The sequence below is a fragment of the Gadus morhua genome, chromosome 12 (genome assembly GCF_902167405.1).
Source record: "Gadus morhua chromosome 12, gadMor3.0, whole genome shotgun sequence".
NCBI lineage: Eukaryota > Metazoa > Chordata > Actinopteri > Gadiformes > Gadidae > Gadus > Gadus morhua.
In genome coordinates, this window is record NC_044059.1 from 14,772,571 (window position 1) to 14,794,338 (window position 21,768).

The 21,768-nt window shown below is 43.7% G+C and overlaps 1 protein-coding gene and 1 long non-coding RNA gene across 2 annotated transcripts in view; one reads left to right on the forward strand and one right to left on the reverse strand.

Moving 5' to 3' along the window:
• The window catches only part of ddah1 (dimethylarginine dimethylaminohydrolase 1), a 107,384-nt gene that overhangs the window by 51,187 nt on the left and 34,429 nt on the right, over positions 1 to 21,768 (forward strand). Inside the window, exon 2 of the mRNA XM_030372388.1 lies at positions 21,316 to 21,415. Coding sequence (XP_030228248.1) covers positions 21,316 to 21,415 — 100 coding nt within the window. The remainder of the gene's footprint in view (positions 1 to 21,315; positions 21,416 to 21,768) is intronic.
• On the reverse strand, positions 11,638 to 15,271 carry LOC115555497 (uncharacterized). Its single transcript, XR_003978878.1, has 7 exons — positions 15,000 to 15,271; positions 14,014 to 14,152; positions 13,691 to 13,844; positions 13,369 to 13,590; positions 13,112 to 13,246; positions 12,942 to 13,016; positions 11,638 to 12,855 (listed from the first exon to the last, which is right to left on the reverse strand). It is a non-coding gene; the product is annotated as an uncharacterized LOC115555497 (long non-coding RNA).

Here is a 21,768-nt window from a genome sequence, read left to right on the forward strand (position 1 = left end):
ATCGATTCAGCCAATGGGAGTGAAGGGTAAACAAATGATAAGGCACCACCACACAAGTTAAGTAACGATCGCTGTAGGCTTCAATATCATGCAAGCACTTTGTTTTCTTTTTATTTTGTTCTACATCACAATTGCATGCTTTAATAAAGTATTGTCTTCTTTAATAGGTCCATGCTCCACCTGCTTGTTCGCCCAAGCTAACGTTTTACGCGACACGTCCATTGTCGAGAATAATACCTCGCGGTTTGTTTTTATCCCCATGTCACGCCCACTTTTGGCAGTGGAAACGCGAACCGTGCCGCAACTTTGCGAACCGAACGCACCCTCAGGTGGAAACGCGCTGAAAGATAATTTTTTAGCGGGGTCACCAGTTGTGTTGATACATACTAGTCGATATAGGTGAGAGAAGTCGCTGTTTTGCATGCTGCAAAACAGCGAAAGCGGGAGACACTGGTCCAGGCCAAGAAGAAAATAAATAATGGCATACTCCTATTGCCCTGTCCTCCCACCTCTTTTTATTCTTCTCAATATTCTTCCTTAATTTTGTAATAAGTTATGTACCTATTGGGGCTGCCCTTGCACATTATAAATTAATGCTTTGTTCGTAATTGTGCGCAGTCCTGTAATTTTTTTTTAGCTTGTGAATAACCCTAATACAATAAAAAATGTAAAAGAAAACTCCCCGGAGTATAAACCTGGAACCCTATAGTGGGTCTGTGTTTTTCTCAGCTCACGCATCATTCTCACCTTTTTCACCCCGAGCCAGTTTGCATGCCTGTTTGATACACTTGGACTTCTGCTGCGGGATCCATCGCCGTGGCCTGATCGAGGGGCTCGCCTGTTGGGATTCCTGTGGCTCCTCTCCGCATTCTGTGGCCGGATAGCCACCATGGATGCATCTCTGCCGCTTCGTTACTCGGCAACGGAGTTGTTACGTCTCCGGCTGCGCTGTCACCTGCCCGGACCTGCGCCTGAGGCTCTCCACCTTCACCCGGACATCACCTTCCAGCCCCGCGGGAAATACATCCACCGAGGGTCCCGCCGGATTAGTAGTACACGCAGAAACTTTGTTTACCACCAGCAGCCTGAGCAGTGCATTCCCTCCATCTGGACGCCCGTCGCACAACTGGTACGTGGTACGTTCAGAGCACTGCCACCAAGAGGCAATTTCATTCTAAGCAGGATAGAAAACGTGGAGTGGATTACAGCCTACTCCGGCCCCTACAGAGACACTCCGCTACCACCACCCTAGCACCCCCTGTTAAAATTGAACTTTTAAATGCACAATCCCTCAATAAGGCATATTTTATTCATGACCACATCATCAATGAGGAGATACACTTCATGTGCCTGGTTGAGACCTGGCAACAACCAGAGGTCTTCTCTAGTCTTAGGGTGCACTCACACTAGGCCATCTGGCCGTGGCCGTGGCCGTTTTCACACCTAACCGTGCTCAAATCTGCCAGTGTGAGTGTGACCAGTCTGGCCAGGCCAGGCCAATTTGGCCACTTGGGAGAGGTGTGCTGCTTCGGTACGGGCCGCTACGGTACAGATGCTAATGAGCCGACACGCGCACACGCACGGCTACGCAACCTGAGCTGGATGATGTATAGTCCATGCGACGACCACGGACATAATAAAGGCGACGAGCCTTCTTTCCCATTAAACGGTAAACGTATATCCAAATAAGCAACAGACTCAGCAAAGTGCGAACTGTGTTTTCTGTGTTGTTGTCCATTGTTGTTAGAACTCTGACTGGCGGCAGACTTTATTATGGTCCATGCAGCGGACGCTTGGTGATGACGTGTCACTTACGACGTGATGACGTATGTACAAGAGCCTACCGTGGCCAGGCCACAGTTGCGACCGCCAACGGCCACGGCCAGATGGCCTAGTGTGAGTGCAGGCCAGAGAACAATGGGGCCATTTGAGCACGGTTAGGTGGGAAAACGGCCAACGGCCACGGCCAGATGGCCTAGTGTGAGTGCACCCTTAATGAAGCTGGCTACACCTACCTCAGCAAAGCCCGCACCACTGGCCGCGGTGGTGGCCTTGCCGTTGTTCACCGGGGAGACTTTGAGTTATCCCCCCTGTTCCTGCCTGTCCTGTTCCTGACTCCTCATTTGAATGTCTTGCATTTAAATGCAAACCGCCACTTTCCACTACAATTCTCCTGATTTACTGGCCACCTAAACCAAACCCAGCTTTCATCCCCGAGATACATCACCTCCTCACCACACTCTACACAACCCCAGGGAATATCATCATACTCCCAACAACCTCCCTTCCTACTCTGCATCTGAAACCCCCACCTGCTCCCCGGGCGCTGCACCGCGGCAGCCCACTGCTCCGCTAGTGCTGGTTTGCCCCCATGTGTGTGCCCCCATGTGTGTGGACCTCTGTGTGTGTATGTGTTCACCGGCTACCCGGATGGGTCAAAAGCAGAGAAAAAATTTCCCCCTAAAAAGGGATGAATAAAGGACTTAAATTAACTTAACTTAACTAACTTAACTTAACTGTGTTCTGAATTCTGAATTCCTCTGAATTCCTTAATCTTCTTGACAGTCTCAACCTCACCCAACACGTCAATGTCCCAACACACTCCAGAGGCCACACTCTTGATTTGTTGATCACCAAGTCCACCTCCATCAGCAATCTTTCGCTGCACGATCTGGGAGTGTCCGACCATAAGGCCATCTCAATGGAGCTACCCACCCTGTCCCCCCTCAATAAGCCTAACAGACAAATCTGTTTCAGGAACCTTAAAAATATCAACCCAGTCACCATGACTACTGACCTCCTCCATCTCTCCGATGCCAACCCCCCTTCAGTCACTGAATCTGTGGATCTCTACAATTCATCACTCAGCACCCTCCTGGACCGCCATGCCCCAGTCAAGCTCAGAACCGTCACCTTCACATGCTCAGCCCCCTGGTACACCAGTGAGCTAAGACTACTGAAGAGAACGGGGCGTGTCCTTGAACGGCGTTTCATGGACTCAGGACTTGCTGTTCACAAACTAGCCTACCGGAAACATCAGAAGGACTACAGCAAGTCCCTCAGTGACACACGGTCCCGGTTCTACTCCCAGATAATCAATAATAGCCCTGGTAACTCCAAGCAGCTTTTCTGAACTATAAATCATCTCCTCAAACCTCAGATCCCCTACACTCAGACATCACGCAAGAGCGGTGCAACAGCTTCATCTCCTTCTTAAAATCAAAAGTTGACAACATCCGCTCCCTTCTCTCCCGCCCCCCCGCCCCTCCACCCTCCCCTCTCTCTAGCCCCACTGCCCCCCCCCCCCCCCCCCCCCCCCCCCCTCCCCTCTCTCCAGCCCCCCTGATCTCTCTTCTCACCCGCCCCCGCCCTCTCTTCTCCCCAGCCCCTCTGCCCCTCCTTCATCTCCGGTCACATCCGCCAATCCTCAGTCCGGGACTACTCGGCTCCTCTGCTGTTTCACCGACATCACTCAGCATGAGATTGAAGACATCCTAAGGAAGATGAAGCCCTCCACCTGTGACCTGGACCCATTTCCCTCAACCCTGATAAAAGGTCACTCCTCTGCAATTAGTCCCATGATCACCAAAATTATCAATCAGTCCCTCCGGTCCGACCATGTCCCCACGTCTCTGAAAACTATCATCAAGCCACTACTCAAGAAGCCCAGCCTTGACCCCGAAGCACCTGCCAACTACCGCCCCATCTCCAACCTCCCTTTCCTATCAAAGGTGTTGGAAAAGGTAGTTTCTGCCCAACTCCACAACCACCTCATAACAGACAGTCTATATGAGAAGTTCCAGTCTGGTTTCCGCTCTGGTCACAGTACGGAAACTGCCCTGGTCAGGGTCACCAATGACCTGCTGATGTCTGCTGATGCTGGCTCTCCATCAATTCTCATCCTTCTCGACCTCACCGCAGCTTTTGACACCGTCGACCACCACATCCTTCTACACCACCTTCACTCCTCCATCGGACTCTCTGACACTACCCTGGCCTGGTTCACATCATATCTCACGGACAAAACAGAGTATGTATCCCTGGGTGATGCTAAATCGTACTCGCACTCTGTCACCTGTGGTGTCCCTCAAGGTTCAGTCCTTGGCCCCACCCTCTTCACGCTATACATGCTCCCCCTTGGTCGTGGCATCAGCCGGCATGGAATACCTTTCCACTGCTACGCTGATGACGCCCAACTCTACATCAAAACAAACCCAACCCCCTCTGCAGCTCTATCCACACTTTCCACCTGCCTGGAGGAGATAAAGGTGTGGATGGCGGCTAACTTCCTGCAGCTCAATGGCTCAAAAACGGAAGCCATTCTTGTTGGCACTCCACACCAGACCCGGTCATCCAGTATCGTCAACATCAACTTCTCCGGCCATGACATCCACCTCTCATCCTTAGTCACTAACCTTGGTGTCAAAGTGGATCCTCACCTGACCTTTGAGGCCCACATTCAATATCTCTGCAAAACCTCCTTCATCCACCTCAGGAACATTGCAAAACTCCGCCCCATACTCACTCTCCCCGATTCCGAAAAACTTGTCCACGCCTTTGTCTCCTCCAGGCTGGACTACTGCAACGCACTCTTCATCAGGATCCCCAGAAAGAACATCCAGCGTCTGCAGTACATCCAGAATTGTGCTGCCAGGATCCTGATGGGGGTGCGGAAGTACCACCACATCACACCCATCCTCAAACCCCTCCACTGGCTTCCAATTCAAGATTTCCCTTCTGTCCCACCAGTGCCTCCATGGCACTGCCCCCCTATACCTCAAAGAACTCATCATCCCCCATTCCTCCTCACGCCATCTCCGCTCTGGACAGGCCAACCTCCTCCAGCTTCCGAGGACAAGGCTCCGAATTATGGGCGACCACGCCTTCTGCTCAGCTGCACCCAGTCTGTGGAATGCTCTCCCTGACCATCAAAGAGCCCCACAGACTAGGGATGTCCCGATCCAGATCCCCGGATCGGATCGGGCCCGATACTGGGTTTTTAAGGTAAATCGGGATCGGCCGATCTCATTCAATTTCATGGCCGATACATATTTATCTATATATCTATATATAGATATATATATATATGTGGAAATTGCGTTGAATGAGATACAATTTCGCACGTTGTAATGTTGTTTTTGGCGGCCTGTTTTAATTTTAGTTTTAGTCTAGTCATTTTAGTTTTTATTAGTTTTAGTCACGTTCATACTCTTTTCAGTCTAGTCAAGTTTCAGTCGACTAAAAGTCTGAGCATTTTAGTCTTATTTTAGTCAGAAATATCCATGACTATTTTAGTCTAGTTTTAGTCAAAGCAGATTGTATCAGTCACTTTTTTGTAATGCAATTCTATTTAACTCAGTCAATATAGGCCTTGTATAAGTAGGCTACCTAGTAGTATTGACAAAACCAACATTTTATTTTTGCCGAACCCATTTCACAATTCAAACAAGATAATCGTATTATTATATTATTGTTACCTTATAGACTCAAAAATACATCCATTCCAGACATGGAAGACACTCTGATATGAATTTACAACGTATTTATTTGACCAACCAAACATGTTCCGTCCACATTAGAACGGCGAATTCCGACACTGAAAGCGACACTTTTCAAAAACGATCGCTGAGGTGGAAAAATATGAAAACGCTGGGTTTGCGTTGTAGTGTGGTCAGGGTAGACGGAGGCTTTCAGATACGATGGCGTTCGGTTGCCATGACACTTCCATAACGCTGCCACAAGCTTGCGCTCATCTAAAAAAAAATGGCAGGGGAAATGGAAACGATGATTTCTCTGTGCAATGTACTATGTATCTTCAGTTACAAGTTGTACATTTTTATATTTACCCGGATTAGTGTGGACAGGGCCTTAGGTTTTCATTAACGCTACCACCACAGCTGCGTCTTGTGAATCTAAATAATGCCGCGACGAGCGGGGATTCAGGAAGTAACTGAACCTGATACAGCCCCAGAAATAAATCAAATAAAAAAAAAATCTCGACTAGTTTTGGTCAACGAAAATGAAGACATTTTCGCAGAGCATTATTTTGAAAAACACATTTAGTCTCGTTTTTATTCGTCAACAATGTTGCATTATGTAGTTAATTATAGTTATTGTCACATGACCAGCCTTTACGTTGCGTCTCGTCTCGTTTTCCTCGCGTGATAAAGGGTCGTTGACGACGATATTTAGTCAAAATTTTCGTTGACGAAAGCAACACTAGCACGTTGAGCACACAGTTGTGTGACTCGTTTATTGAGTTAGAGAAACCAGGAAATCAAAAAGTGCTGCAAGTAAACAAATCCCGCATCGGGCTCTGACGTCATGAGACGCTCGTAATCCTTAAAGGGACAGCGATCCCTGAACCACCAAGACAGTAAACGACATGCCTAACACAGTGGAAAGAACAACACAACAAAATACTGTAGGTGAATTATGTTACACTCACTACACATATATATATATATATATATATATATATATATATATATATATCCAGGAAATGTTTGAGCAGGCAGGGCACTTAAAATGTGTGAGAGAAAGTGGGGGGGAATGTGCAGACTGACAGGCTACTCATAAAACGTAGCATAAAATAATGTAAAAAAAAAATATATACTTTTTTATAAAAAACTAGCAAAGGAGCAGGCAAAAGGCTGGGATATGGTGGGGATTGGCTACGTTGACGGGAATGTTTAGTGACATGTGGCAGGGTGGAGGGGGTTAAAAAAAAGTCTCAATCACTCTTCGACGTGCATGAAAACCAGCCGCGTAGTTATGAGGGAGGCCGTCCTCACACCGATCTTCCTCGTCGTCATCGTCCTCAATGTCCTCCGGTTCAACCAAAGCTACCCCAGCCTTAGCTGCAATTGTTTTGCAACATAGCTTTCACACATATCACAGCGCATGACTTGGCCGGCGAAAACTGGAGCCCTCCGCTGGACTTGTGAAGGCATCTAAAGCGCAACTTCCACCTCCCGATCGTGCGCTCAGGATTAGGACTGCTATATATGTCGGCCTAGGCTTAATCAATTGTGTTTTAATATCTTTAGCATTCATATTATTGCAATCTATTCTTTTCGTAGGCTACTCTGCGGTTGGCCTTGATGGGGAGATATTTTAACCCTTTTTAACCCCATTTTCCTCCGACATTCCTGCGTCTCCCCCTGCGTCATAGCCCGTTTCAGCACCATATCAGTGGACAGGTACAATCCTAAGATCGTCTTGAGTGCAGCGAATGCGCGTTCACGTTAAGAGGAGTTTCGGGAAACGCTCCAAAGAAATTATCGATGGTTCGAAAGCTCCCTCTTTCGAACCATCTTACGAGCGAAGATCCATCGATATCGGGAAACGGGGCCCAGGACGGTTCGGTTCATAGTTATGGTGAAAAAACTGATTGCTTGACAGAACGAACATAAGTTTAATTAGTAACGAATTAACAGTTTTAGCTGTCAGTATGAAACATACAAATAAAATGTGTAACAAATATAAAAAAAATACTGCTGCAATTCTCCAATAACCCTAACATAAAATTAATGAAAAATCCAGTGTTAATGCTCAGTCTAGGCTCTTTAAGCTCGTATGTAAACAAAGAGTATGTAAACTTTAAGGGTTTAAAGAAAATATTCCTGCAGCTCTCTAAAGCTCTGAAGTTCTCATAAATATAAATATCAATCATTCAATAAAAGTGCAACTGCAGCCTTAACTTAAATTACAGCTTATGTATTTTATTATCTATTGGTGTTTTCATTGCCTCTCGTAGGTCAGAGGCAATGAAAACACCAATAGACCTGGTGATGGCATTTGCCCGTTCTGAATTCCCAGACAGGTGTAGGGGTTGATTAAATAGTGTAGGGAGCTGGGTTTGAACGGTTTGAACAACTTTTTTTCATTTCGCAGCGGTGACAGTAACACCTGGATGGTGCTGTCACGTTAAAATTGTACCGGGGGCGAAAATTTTGTGCATGTTCGATGTGTTTCCATTTGCATAGACGATCGCTGTTGAACAATGTATGCACACAGCTTTCGACTTGTCCACTCGTCTTTCCCCATTGTGATAATTAACCTGGAATCCAAAGTTCTCCCACACTTGTGATTTAAATGACAGGGGGGCATCTTCAAGCTCCGGTTTTCTGTTGTCGCTCGCCATGCAGTTCGCTCTCAGTTCGCTAGTAGAAATCAATCCACACACAGTCGCGATCACGCTCTGCTACTGCTACTGCTACTACGCGGAGTTCGCGCACGTGCGAGCCGAGCCTAATAAGGCTAAACGGTCCGGGGGGAACTCCGACTTCAAGTTTTAAGTTCCGCACCGCAAAACAAGCCTTTACATTCGCCATATTAACGCTATGTACGCCACATTTACGGACCGCGGTACACCTCTGTAACCGCACCGAAGTGCCTGTACCGTGACGGTTCGGTTCATATACGTGTACCGTTACACCCCTAATATATATATATATATATATATATATATATATATATATATATTAGTGGTGGGCCGTTGACGCGAAACTATTTTCAAATACTTCCTTGTTCGGACCCATCACGTGACTGAACTAACCAATCAGAAGCTAGAATTAAGACTGAGGTAAACATGAGGGAATCAGAGAGGCAGATTCAACAGAGTATCCTGACTGTGTTAAATATGTAAACATGTAAATATGTAAGTAATAATTGTGTGACATAAATATGTGAATGATTAACTGACTAAACATTGTAAGTACATTTCTAGAAAAATTAACTCAATATAAATGATATTAATTTATTCTACAACTTTCAAATATTTAACTTCTAAACCTTACATTATTATGGATTATTCCACGGCTCTTCTCAATGCTGGCTGAACAAACCATCCCAAGGTCAGAGAATCCTCTACACTACTGGCGGGCACATGCTACACAGCGACCCGCACTTGCTGATACAGCCACAAAGTTTATTTGTGCACCTTGTACATCGGTGGACAGTGAGAGACGGTTTAGTGCAGTGCGAATGTCCTTAATTGAGAAAAGGAACCGGTTGTCAGCCGAGATGGAGCAGATGTTGGTTTTCATTAAACAAAACCTGCACTGAACTGAAGAAGTCAGTGCAGTAGATTAAGATGGAGGAAATAAGAAGCTCTATTACACTTTTATTACCCACCCACATTGTAAAAAATAATAAGCTTACCCGAAAAAAGGATGGAAGCCTCAAATAAGTTAAGTAACCAAAACTTTACTTCATGTTATGTTTACAAGTGATGCTTATGTTATGTTATGTTAACGTGAGAAAATAAAAGCTATTGAGCGCAGCTTGGATGCCTGTCTATTTCTTAATGTACAGGAAATTAAATGTTGTTTGTCAACACAAAAAGTGATATCGGAAATCGGTATCGAAAAAACACTATCGGGAAATATCGGGATCGGATCGGGAGCAACATGAAAATATCGGAATCGGATCGGGAGCTAAAAAATAAGATCGGGACATCTCTACCACAGACTGTGGATTATTTTAAAAAAGGCCTAAAAACTAGGGATAGGCACGAGTAGTAAATTCCAAACTCGAGTGATCGACGGAATTCCTCGATCAATCGAGTACTCGTTAATTCAAATCTATTTTTAGAATGCAACGCATCTGCAACAGGAATAGGCCTAATGATGAACGGCAATATTACCAACCAAACATGTAATGCTTATTCTCCATCAAAACAGTCAGAGTTATCAGAGTAATCATTATTTATGACGTTCAAAACACATCTTCCTTACAAAAATAAATATGCGTCTCACAATTTAAATCATGTCGAACCAAGGCCTGTAACGGTTTTAAAAAAACAAAAACATAACAAGTAGCCTAACAATTGCAAATAATTTAAAGCTGCAAATAAAACGGCAGCAAATGGACTATGGAAATACTCAGCGTTGTGACCTTCTCTACACGGCCGGGATTATAGACGTGTCTTGCGGCGGTGAAAATAGCCGACACTTGCTGCGGGTCTGCTTTCCCGAACTAACCGTTGTGTTTCAGGAGCATATGTTGCCGCATAGTATTTGTAGTACTCTGGAAGCTCGATTTTGCTTGGCATATTTTACATTTCACCTTATGATCCCCTATTTCTTTAAAGTATTTCAATTCAAGGTCAAGGTCGAGGTTCAACTTTATTGTCCCCGTGTGGAATTTTGTCTTGGGCACAGTGCATCATTGCTTTCTTAACATACACAAGAGTACAACAGAACAAAAACACAACCACAAACACAATCAGACAAACCAACATTTTAACATCGAGAACATTGGGCTTGATAGACTTAAACTGCACCTTGCTGTATTGCATAGAAATCGACAGTATGGGGATCAAGTGCAAGTGTTTATTGCACTAGAACTTATGGATAAAGTGCTATGTGCTAGAGTGCTTAGTTCTAAAGTGCTATGTGCTAAAGTGCTATGTGCTAAAGTACTATGTGCTAAAGTGCTAACCTATTTATTGCACATCATACTATTGCACATTGTTCATCAGCTTAATGGAGGCTGGGACAAATGATCATTTAAGGCGGTTGGATTTTGCGGCACACAGAGTCTTCTCCCTGATGGCAGGGTTTCATATTCAGGGAAGAGTGGGTGTTGGGAGTTGGAAATAATTTTCTTTGCTTTTTTCCTAACTAACTGCTCATATATGCTCTGCATAGGCTCATATTCTTTCCTCCCTACGATTTTCATTGCTGTTTTGTGCATGCCGGCCAGTTTGCTTTTCAGCTTAACGGTTAGGTTGCCAAACCATGAGGAGATCCCATATCTAAGGATGCTCTCTACAATGGCACGGTAGAAAATCATCATGATGTGGCTGCTTACGCCGTACAATCTTAATCTTCGCAAAAAGTATAGCCTCTGTTGCAGTCTATTGCACAGGTTGTCAATATGTGTCTTCCAGCAGAGAAGATTATCAATTTGAACCCCTAAATTCTTGTATGAGGATACCCGGGTGGTGATTTTCTGATTTTTGATGACCACTGGCTCATGGTCAGTCACTTGCCTCGGATCCAGAAATAGAATAGATAGAATATAGAATAGAATAGAAAGCCTTTTATTGTCATTGCATGAGTCAAGTACAACAACATTTTTAGTAAGCTTTCCCAATTGGTGCATTCGAGAAAATAAATAAATATATAAATAGAACAAGAACAACAGTATACCAAATAGAAATGTAAATAATGTAAAATAAATAATAAAGTAAAGTACAATACAGCTATCCAAAACCATTTCCTGTGTTTTGGTCACATTTAGAATAAGATGGTTGGTGTCACACCACTTAATAAATAGGTCTATCTAATAATAATTCTTCGCTGCGCTTTGCTTTAACCGCCATCTCTTAACTTTTTGAATTCTGGAAACTTCTTGAATTCACAGAAATTTGATACATTTCATTTGCTTTGTGCCCCCGGCATGCGTTAGTGGCGCTGCACAGAAAATTTATACATTTGCTTCAGAAAACTTTGTTTGTGTGTGTGTATATGCAAACTCGAGTTTGCCTGTCCACCAACCGAGTTAATTTGTAACGAGGAGTACTCGAGTAATCGATTCCTCATGCCCATCCCTACTAAAAACCCATATTTTTAGAAAAGCCTTTGGCTAAACTGCTATTTATTTATTTTTTGTTGCATTTTTCTCTTTTCTTTTAATGTGCATTGTAGCACTTTGAGATCATTGAATTGATATAAAGTGCGTTATAAATAAAATGTATTATTATTATTATAAAACCTTCCATTAGTCACAGGGCTAGGTTATTTGTGTCAAGACCAAGCTACTGTGAAGGAGATATCCTGCACAATGGCCAAAACCATTTCAGTGTTCAACCTTAAAAATAAAAAGCCAAACCATTATTTCCACCCTTCCTCCCTTTAAACACCCAATCTTTCACAGGATTTGTCAGAAACAGTATTGTGTGGATTGACCTTGGTTGGAAAAACGTATGCCTGTTGGACACACAGCAGGGAGGAAAAAGGACTTCTGATAATGCAAATCAGCATTGGTTTGATAATATGATGTCTCCTCTCCTCCATCGCTATCTTCCTTATTCACTCTCAAGTAAAGTCAGAACACTTGCTGTCAGTCTGGGGCATGTGTGTATAGGGATGGGAATTTATAAGAATTTCATGATTCCGATTCCGCTTAACGATCCGATTCCTTATCGATTCTCTTATCGATTCTCATTGGGTGAGGAAATAAGTACAAATGCGTTTGTTTGTATTAAATCTCTAACAGTGCTCATTTGCATTCAAGTAACAAAATTCAACTGATATAAACAAAACAAATACGTTTTCTGTAAAGATAAGAACACAACTAACAACAAATTTGGCAAATTAACAATTTTTGTGCAGAAAAATGATCATGTTTGCCCTCTCAGGAAGGAAACAAGATCTTTCTGGACTTAGGGTGTCTCCAGCACTCCAACAAAATTCAACTGATATAAACAAAACAAATAAGTCTTCTGTAAAGATAAGAACACAACTAACAACAAATTTGGCAAATTAACAATTTTTGTGCAGAAAAATGATCATGTTTGCCCTCTCAGGAAGGATACGAGATCTTTCTGGACTTAGGATGTCTCCAGCAGTGGAGAACACCCTTTCAGAAGGGGTGGAGGACGCTTGGACACAGAGATACTTTTCAGCAAGAGCTGACAACACTGGCAATGTGTCACTCTTTTTCCACCACCAGAGACTGGCACTGTCTTTGGTTGGAATGGGAGGAAGGCTTCTATAAAGCTGGATTTCTTGATCCACTCTCTGGGCTGTGGAAACGGGGGGCAGCTGCTGTGTAGAAAGCAGCTTGCCGTCCTTCTTCAAAAAGTTCCTCTAGGGTCGTCATCTTTTTCTGCTTTACAGGTGGCTTTTGAAATGATGACATAACAAGGTTTAGTTTTAAACTAAATAGTGTGATAAGCCATTCATCACAATTAGCTACATTAAACTTACGTAGTCCTCCTCTTCTTCTTCTTCTTCTTCATCCTCTTCTTCTGCCTGCCCCTGTGTCTCTCTTGACTCTGACAGCTTGAGAAGAAATGTACAGTAAGAACCACAGAGCAAGAAGAAAAGGTCTCACAACAGAAATGTGCTAAAGGCATTGTCAAATTCAAATACAGTACCTTCTCCACTGCCTCTGTGTTTGCTGCCACTGCTGATGCCCTGACCCTGTCCCAGATGTCATCCATGTCCATTTTAGATTTAAATCTGGGATCCAACACAGTGGCTTCCTCCAGGAATGCCTGGATATCACCATCCTTAAGTTTAAAATGGTGGACAAACACCAATTTAGGAGAAAATGTGACTGACAATAAATAACCATTAGTCTATCTGATTTATTGTCATATAGTAATTAATCGTGACATGTCAGTAACTGTACCTGGTAACGTTTGGAAAGATCATTCCAGATGTTCTACTGACAAATGCTGAGTCATCTGTCTGCACAGTGTAATGTTTTCGCAGTTTCTGAAGAATGGGCAATATCTGGCCACAGGTTGGAACTTTTTCGCTGGAGACAGCGAGTGTGGATGTGTAATGCATCCTCATCAGCTGCACAAATTCCTCTGCTTTCCTCAGGTCCTCATTGCCGATTCTGGCCAGTCTGTAACATAAACAAAACAAAAGAAACAATATTGCATAAACGACAAACATAACCTTTTTAATGTGGCTTTAGTCAACCAAGTTTTATATAAGTCAATTACATTTTTTACTTCTCCTTCTCCATGGGCTTTCTAAGCCGCTGGTCTATGGCTGCAGCTTGGCTGGCAGGGAACTGTTAACAAAATCTCTCCATCATCAAATACAGTGAGTTCCATCTTGTCCTCTCATCTAGAAGGAGCATGTGCTGGGGCAGCTCTGCAGACACACACACACACACACACACACACACACACACACACACACATTGAACAATGTAATATTACCATTACTTTATAATTTTTAAATTGATCCTAATCTGTTCATTTATGTTAGAATTTGTAGCTCGTTAGCTTGCTATTAAAGTATTTACACATCTATTACTTACTGAGAAGTTGCTGCTTTTCCTTTAGGACGACTTCAGCCATGTGGGATCTCCTCATCCATACGATAACAGAACGAATCCTTGCTGCCCAGTTGGAAACTGTATTGCAGTTGTACAGCTTCTGAGCACCAAGGTTAAGTGTCTGCGCAAAACATGGAAACTTAATGATGTTTAGCTTTTTGACAGCTACATCCATGTTCGCTGCGTTATCCACAGTTGCTGCCACCACCTTCTTTTTCACTCCAAATTCCTCCAGGATCCCCTCAATCTCCTCCGCAACAGCTATCCCTGTTTGAGCTTGGTACACTGCTTTGGTTTTAAGGACTTTTTCTTTACTCTGACCTTCCCTGACGTAGTGCAATGTGACAGTAAGGTAGTGGTCTTGACTGAAACTCGTCCAACCATCTGCTGTGATTGCTGCATTTGTGACATGTTTCAGGTCTGTGATCAGATTGCTCTTTTCAGCCCCATACCAAGCGGGAATCAGATGATTAGTTAAACTGTCTCTGTTTGGGGCCTTGTATTTAGAGTTGAGAGTCTTTATCATCTCCCTACAGAAAATATAAGGTAGGACTAGGAATGAATGCAACAGAACTATACTATAAAAACTTTGAAATGTGTTATTTTCATTAGAAAAGAAAATCTGGACAATATACAGCATATTAACCTAACGAAATTCCAAGGACTCTACTGTGGTAAATGGGTGCAAACCCTTTACCACAAAATTAGTCACTGCTCGGTGACATTCGTTTATCCTCGCCTCAGTCATTCTATTTCTCCCTGCCTCTGTGAACGGAGTAGCTAGAGGTGCACGTGAGCTACTTGCTGTAGACTCTGAGCCGGTGTAAGAGCCAGCCTCTGAGCGAGCCAGACTCTGGCCATCATACTCGTCTAAATTTGATGGATAATGGAGATTATTCGTACAGTATACGTTTCCACAAAGGAATGGCACTCACATTAATTAATTAGGAGTAGGAGTTTAAAGTTACCTTCGGCCTTAGATGGCGTCCCGATAGCTCCGCTGCTGATTGATTACCTTGCATCGCTTGTTAGGACTCGGAGTGTGTCAAACACGCGACATTCCTGGATGTGAATTGCATGCTGTGTAGCCAAATGTTTAAGCATATTGGAGGTAGTTCCCCCCTTTGCTGAAATTGACATTTTGCAATTGTTGCAAGTGGCAATTTTGTTGTTTATACGCGTGAAATATAGCCATACTTTAGAGCGCTTCTTCCTCGGAGACGCCATGCTGCGTTCTGAATCAAAACAAAGCAGCGTATGTGTGACGTCATGACGCATTTGCCGCGACCGGAACCGATAAGCGGAATCGTCAAGCAGGCTTGCTAAAGATTCCAAGGAATCGGTAGACTCGGCACCGGTTCTGAACAAGAACCGGTTCTCGATTCCCATCCCTATGTGTGTATGTAGTATATATTTATATGTGTGTGTGTTTGTATTTGGAAGCTTTCCTGGAAAGACAGGCTAATCTCTCTCTGACATGACTGATTGATTTTGGAGCAGCAGCATCTTGCCAGCCAATTCTTCATCATCCCTGTCTCTCCCCAGCCATTCTGCCAGCTAAAAACAACAATATGCACTCTTATGAGCTAGTAAGTTAGATTATACAGTTTGTCATGCTCTGGAACGTTAAGGGTCTATCTTAAGACTGCTTAGCTTTCTTGGGCTTTTAGTTACAGTTACACCAACCTTAACCTGTTAAGCCCTAGGCCTATTTCACAGGCCTCCTGCCAGAAATGAAATACCCAAAATGATTAGAGTATTCCTCCACAAATACAAGGGCTATATGAATAAAGTTGGTTTAATAAAAAAAGGTGGCTGCAGAAGTGTCAGAATCAATATAGATGTAACTGTGTCAGATTAAATTCAGCTAGAACATAGTAAAAAAGGTCAATTTTCAATTTTCACATTATTTAGAGTGAATACCACCTTGGAACTATGTGATAGTAGCCCAGAACCTTTAGGCCAGGCATCTCCAAACGGCGGACCACGGTCCGGGTCCTATTATTTTTTTTATTTTTTTTTTTATTTTACGATTTCACTATACAAAGCATGATTATGTTAGTAAAATCATTTCTCACTGAAATACAAATTGAAAGGCAGAATAGTCTGTAGTGCAGCATAAAAACAGCAAAAAGCAATGATCTTCACAGAGCGAAGATCATGCACTCACCTAACTCCCCCCCTCCCTCCGTCTGTCATGGCATGTGCGTAATAGCGTCACTCAGAAAATAGCATATCAAATATTTTGTTTACCGGAAGAGCGATTTGGAATGAGAAAATGGCTTGCTCGAAAATAAGGAAAGTTTACCCCGAAAAACAGACATTTTAAAGATGAATGGACTGACCAATACTTGTTCATTTTCCCGCAAGGCAGTACAAAACCTTCGTTGTGTCTTTTATGTGTTGAAACCGTGGCGCTGATAAAAAGCGGGAATATTAAGCTGCATAACGAATCCAATAACAGATCCTTCGAGGAAAAGAATCCCCAGAAGTAAGAGCGTGGAAAATATCCGAGCTGAGAGCTCAGTATGAGAGGTCTACGCGTGTCTTCACACACTCATTTACAGGCCAGCAACGTGCAAATGAATGGTCACTTAAGATTGCATGGATTATGGGGCAACATAAAAAAAAATTCAGTGCCACGACTGTTAAATGTGAATGAGTGCTTGAACGCCGCTCCAGAGACGTTACTTGAAGGTAAACATGCTTTACCTTCAAGTAACGTGTCCTGCCCCACAAGCGCCGGCTATTACGGGGCAAGGGAGAAGCGAGTGACAGCGAGAAACACCTCTTCAATAAAGCCGGCTGTTTTCTCCCCACACAGTTAACGCCGGAGCCTGCCGGCCCGGCCATAACTGTTTCACACACATCTCCCACCACATATAGGCAGGCCGTCAATAAACCTTGTATTATTGAACGAGCCAGCCCTTCATTACTTTTACAAAGGCAGCCTCGCCCGTCTTACCAGCCCCGCCCGCCTCCATCGCAGGCTGCGGCGAGTGGCCAGCAAAGGCCTCGGGCAGTGGGCTCATGGGGTGATGTCCCGCCCCACGAGCGCCGGCTATTACGGGGCGAGGGAGAAACATGTGACAGCGAGAAACACCTCTTTACTAAAGACGGCTGTTTCTCCCCACACAGTTAACGCCGGAGCCTACCGGCCCGGCCAGAACACACGCATCTCCCACCACATATAGGCACGCCGTCAATAAACCTTGTATTATTGATCGAGCCAGCCCTACATTACTTTCCCCTCACCACATCATGCTTGGCATGACATTTGGCGAGACGGCCGCTAAAACAAGCTCTCTGTCTACGAATGACATGCAGCTCGCTCACAGTGTCAGCAGTCTGCTGCCCAGTCACAGTGTTATTCCTCCTCGCGTCCCAACGCTCAGGAGACAGGAAGCTACACTCTTGTCACAAGCTGAGCAGGCAGGTCATGCCTCTGCTAATGACACACACACCCAGCCCTTTTGGGCAGAGCTCCCCATGGGCTGCGAGGAGGACTCCTCCCCTCGCAGCGGTGGCAGGGGCTCAAGCATGGCTCGTTTCCAGACAGCCGTCAACAGCTGTCACTTTTGGCGGAGCTCCAGCAGCTTCTAGCGAAAAAAGTGATTTCCACGGTGCCGAAGGGAGAGGAAATTCAGGGATTCTATTCCCGTTATTTCCTGGTACCCAAGAAAACAGGAGGGCTGAGACCGATTTTCGATCTAGCCCTATTCAACAAATGCATCGTGGAGAAGCCGTTTCACATGTTAACAATCAGACGAGTGTTACAGTGTGTAAAACCGGGCGACTGGTTCACCTCAATAGATTTGAAGGACGCCTAGTTCCACGTCATGGTGATCCCCAAACACAGGAAATTCCTGCGTTTCTCATTCCTAGGGTCACACTACCAGTACAACCGTCTCCCGTTCGGCTATTCTCTAGCCCCACAAACGTTTTCCAAGTGCGTGTAGACGGCTCTCCGGACGCTTCACGCAACAGGAATGAGAGTACTGTTCTACTTGGACGATCGGCTTTTGATGGCTCGCTCCAAGGAGGAAGCAGCTATTCAAACAAAAAAGCTGATGATTCACCTGTCGAATTTAGGCTTCGCCGTAAATTGGAAGAAAAGCTCCCCCCTCCCCTCACAGAGTGTGATGTATTTGGGGGTAGAGCTGGATTCAGCTGTAATGAGAGCACGGCTCTCACAGCAGAGGATGGAGACGTTGTGGTCTCTCCTCCGCCGCTGTTCCCCGGGCAGCGTCGTGACAGCCCTCTCTGTCATGAGGCTGTTGGGCATGATGTCTGCCGCTCACACGTTGGTGCCGCTGGGGCTGCTTCACATGAGGCGGCTGCAGAGATGGTTTTCTCGCCTGCGCATCGACCCGGTGCGCCAACGGCGGCGCAAAGTGACCATTCCCCATCAGTGGGCCCCGATTTGACCCACTGGGGCGATCCCTGAACTCTCGCGAGTGGGGTGCCGTTTGGCAGAGCAACGTCACACAACTCGGTGTTCACGGATGCTTCTCTGTCGGGCTGGGGAGGAACATGCGAGTTTCACGAAGTGGGCGGCATTTGGCCGCCCCCCGTGACCATGCATATAAACGCATTGGAGCTCCTCACTGTGTTGAAAGTGGTCCAACACTTAATTGGCCAAGGCCAATTAAGGAGATTCAGAGCACCTGAGGAACAGGTGGAGAAGCGGGGCTTAAATAGCCCGCTTCTCCACTCATTCGGGTCTCTCCCAGCCCTGGAGCTCCTGCACGGAGAGACCGGTCCTCGTGGGGGACGGGATTCCACCCACACAATACCATCAGTAGATCACCCGTCGACGCCATTTTGTTTTCAAGACTCGATAGATAGATTGACGAACACAGAGATTGTGACAGCCGTCAGCAACACGCAAGCTCTGTGTTCGAGGCTAGTTGATGCACTTCTCTTCTATGTTGATAAGAGCATTAAAATGAGAACAATTAATGGGACAAAGAAATCAAGGGATATTTAGCATAGAAAAAAGATTTGCGATTTTTCGCGATAATCATGAGTTAACTATGACATTAATGAGATTAATCGCCATTAAATATTTTAATCGCTTGACAGCACTAATATATACATATAACATATAGTTGTCATATTTAAGGAAAGATGTTCCACTTATAAACCTGAACTGCAGCCTCATTCACATGGTCATAATGTCTATTGATAAGCACACAACATCCAGAAAACTCCAAGCAAACATTTCTCAAATGAATTAAGGGCTTTCTTAAAAGCAAATACCTGAAAAATCTTTGCTGTTCTTGAAAACAAATGTTTTCAAGAACACTAACGGAAGAAATATTAGAGAGTTTATTATGAAGGAAAAACGGTTAACGAAGAAGTTCCCCTTAATGCCATACTGTGTCTCTTCAGTCCGATTCTTGGAAACTAATGAGCCGGAATGTTGATTGCCTGATAAATTTACGGTACTGTTCAATGTTTTGTTTCTTAAATGAGTGGCAAAGACAGAATGTCATATTCAGCTTTTTCATAATGGTCTTATAGGGATTCATACACTCAACCTTAGGATCACCAGAACAAGGCATTATCCCATTGAGCCACTGACATTCCTGAACTGCATGAAGCCTCATTCACATCATGAAAATGTAAATTGATAATCACACAACATCAAGAAAACTCCAAGCATACATTTAAAAGAGAATTAAGGGATTTCTTAAAAGAGTATAGATTTGAAAATGTGCAATGTTAATGGTATCCACCTAATGATAGCCGTATGGTAGTTATAGAATAACAAAATGGTCGTATAGGCAAAATGGGTTGAGATTTTGGACGTTTGGCTTTTCTATGAAATTGTGGGAAAAGTAAATATTTTTAGAGCAGAAGACCAGGTTGAAAAAGATGCATCTGATTTTAGAGATTAATATGATGAAAGAATTTTGAGTCCAGGTCAATCTGGTAAGGAGATATAAGGCTAGTTCATATTTTTTTTAAATAGCGCCACCTTTGGGCGGAGTACCACTATTTGGGTTTATGGGTAGTGGGGGGTATTGATATCCAACTTTTAATAGTTGTATGTTTTTTTTTATACAATGACAAAATGGGCTAACTGCTCCAACTTTATTGGCCAATATTACTCAAATGGAACTAAATAAAACAAATTCTGTTTGCAATCTAAATAATCCCTCACTCCAGCTTACACTCTGTGCTTAGTATCTGTAAAGTTAAGGAGAACAGACTGAAAAGTACATTAGGGAGTTATACAAACAATGTTTGACTTGGGCACTAAATTAACCTTGGCAAGGAACTACAAATTCCATTTACCTTACTAACTTAAACAGTTTTGTACTATGGGTTTCAAGATAAGTTAAAATCGTTTTCTTTTGTCCAAAAATGTGCTCTTATTTGTTTACTACAGATAAAGTCCAAAGCAATAATTCAATAGTAATTTTAGTTTGTGTAAAGAATTCTTACCTCACACCGTCGCCATGTTACCCTCAGTTTTCCTGTCTCTGTGGGTTTATATTTAAGCCTGTCATGTAATCATCTGAGTGGGCCTTCTGGTAGCTGCTCTTACGGCAGGCAGGTTAAGGTCATAGGGAGACAGGGCTCTGTGGAAACACTGATGGCCTCTGAACCCCATCACACAGGACACTAATGAATGCACTGGACGATTTATAAAAGGTTGGATCATGCCTTCCCTTATTGTCCCTCCCCCTCTTCAACTACCTCTTAGCACATATACAACCGAAGACTCGGGCCTTAATTATATACTTTTTTAAGTGCTGCAGTTTGTGGTGGTCCTCTCCTTTACTTCTCTGCAGCACCACGGCCTCATCAACATTTAACATACTTCCTGGAGCATGACCCTCTTATATCGTGACACCATGATCTCCATTTTGGGCAGATTTTGTTTCATCAAAGGCAACCTCAGAAATGTAGATCTCATCCACAGGGCCTCCCTGTTCACAAGTTCAGGTCTGATACTGTTACTCTTCTGCTTCCTTTTGAAGGGTATCGATTGGCTAATATTGAATTATAATAACAAAATTATTTAGTTATTTTCGGAGTTTTATGTATTTTGGTATTCTTTGTTTACTCTGTTTACTTGTTTACTTATATTGCTACTTTCCAGAACTTTACATGTCATACCAATCCTTTCTCACTCTTTTATGTCTTTGATGCCCTCTGGTGCACTATAGTTAATGCACTTATTGAGTTATTGAGAAGGATCTATTCATCTTTGATGCTAATAAATATTATATGTGGATTAAAGTCTTTATGTGGTTGTGTGTATTTTTCTAGACTGTGGCAATGAAATCTGCCCTCAAGGAGATGGATCTGAACATTGTGGAAATGACGGACGATAATGCAACTCTGGATGGAGGCGACGTTCTTTTCACAGGTCCGCCCATACACACACAAACGCACATGCATACCCACGCACACACAAGTACAAATACACTGTCAATAACCTTTACACTAGTTGTTCTCAAACTTTTTTATCTGCAGGCACCCCTTCAGCACATATATATATATATTATTTGGACAAACCCCCCCTCCAAATCAAAACAATCATATTGCATACAATTTAATAAATAATGGATATGACAGATAATCATATTTTCAGCTTTTCTTGAATGTTTGGCCTTACATTACGGCACCTGACCCTGCTAACTCTCCCCTTAATTAACTATTGAGATATACCTTCTGAAATCTGATGATGTCTTCCGGCCAGCCCTCTTCTCATGGCTGGAA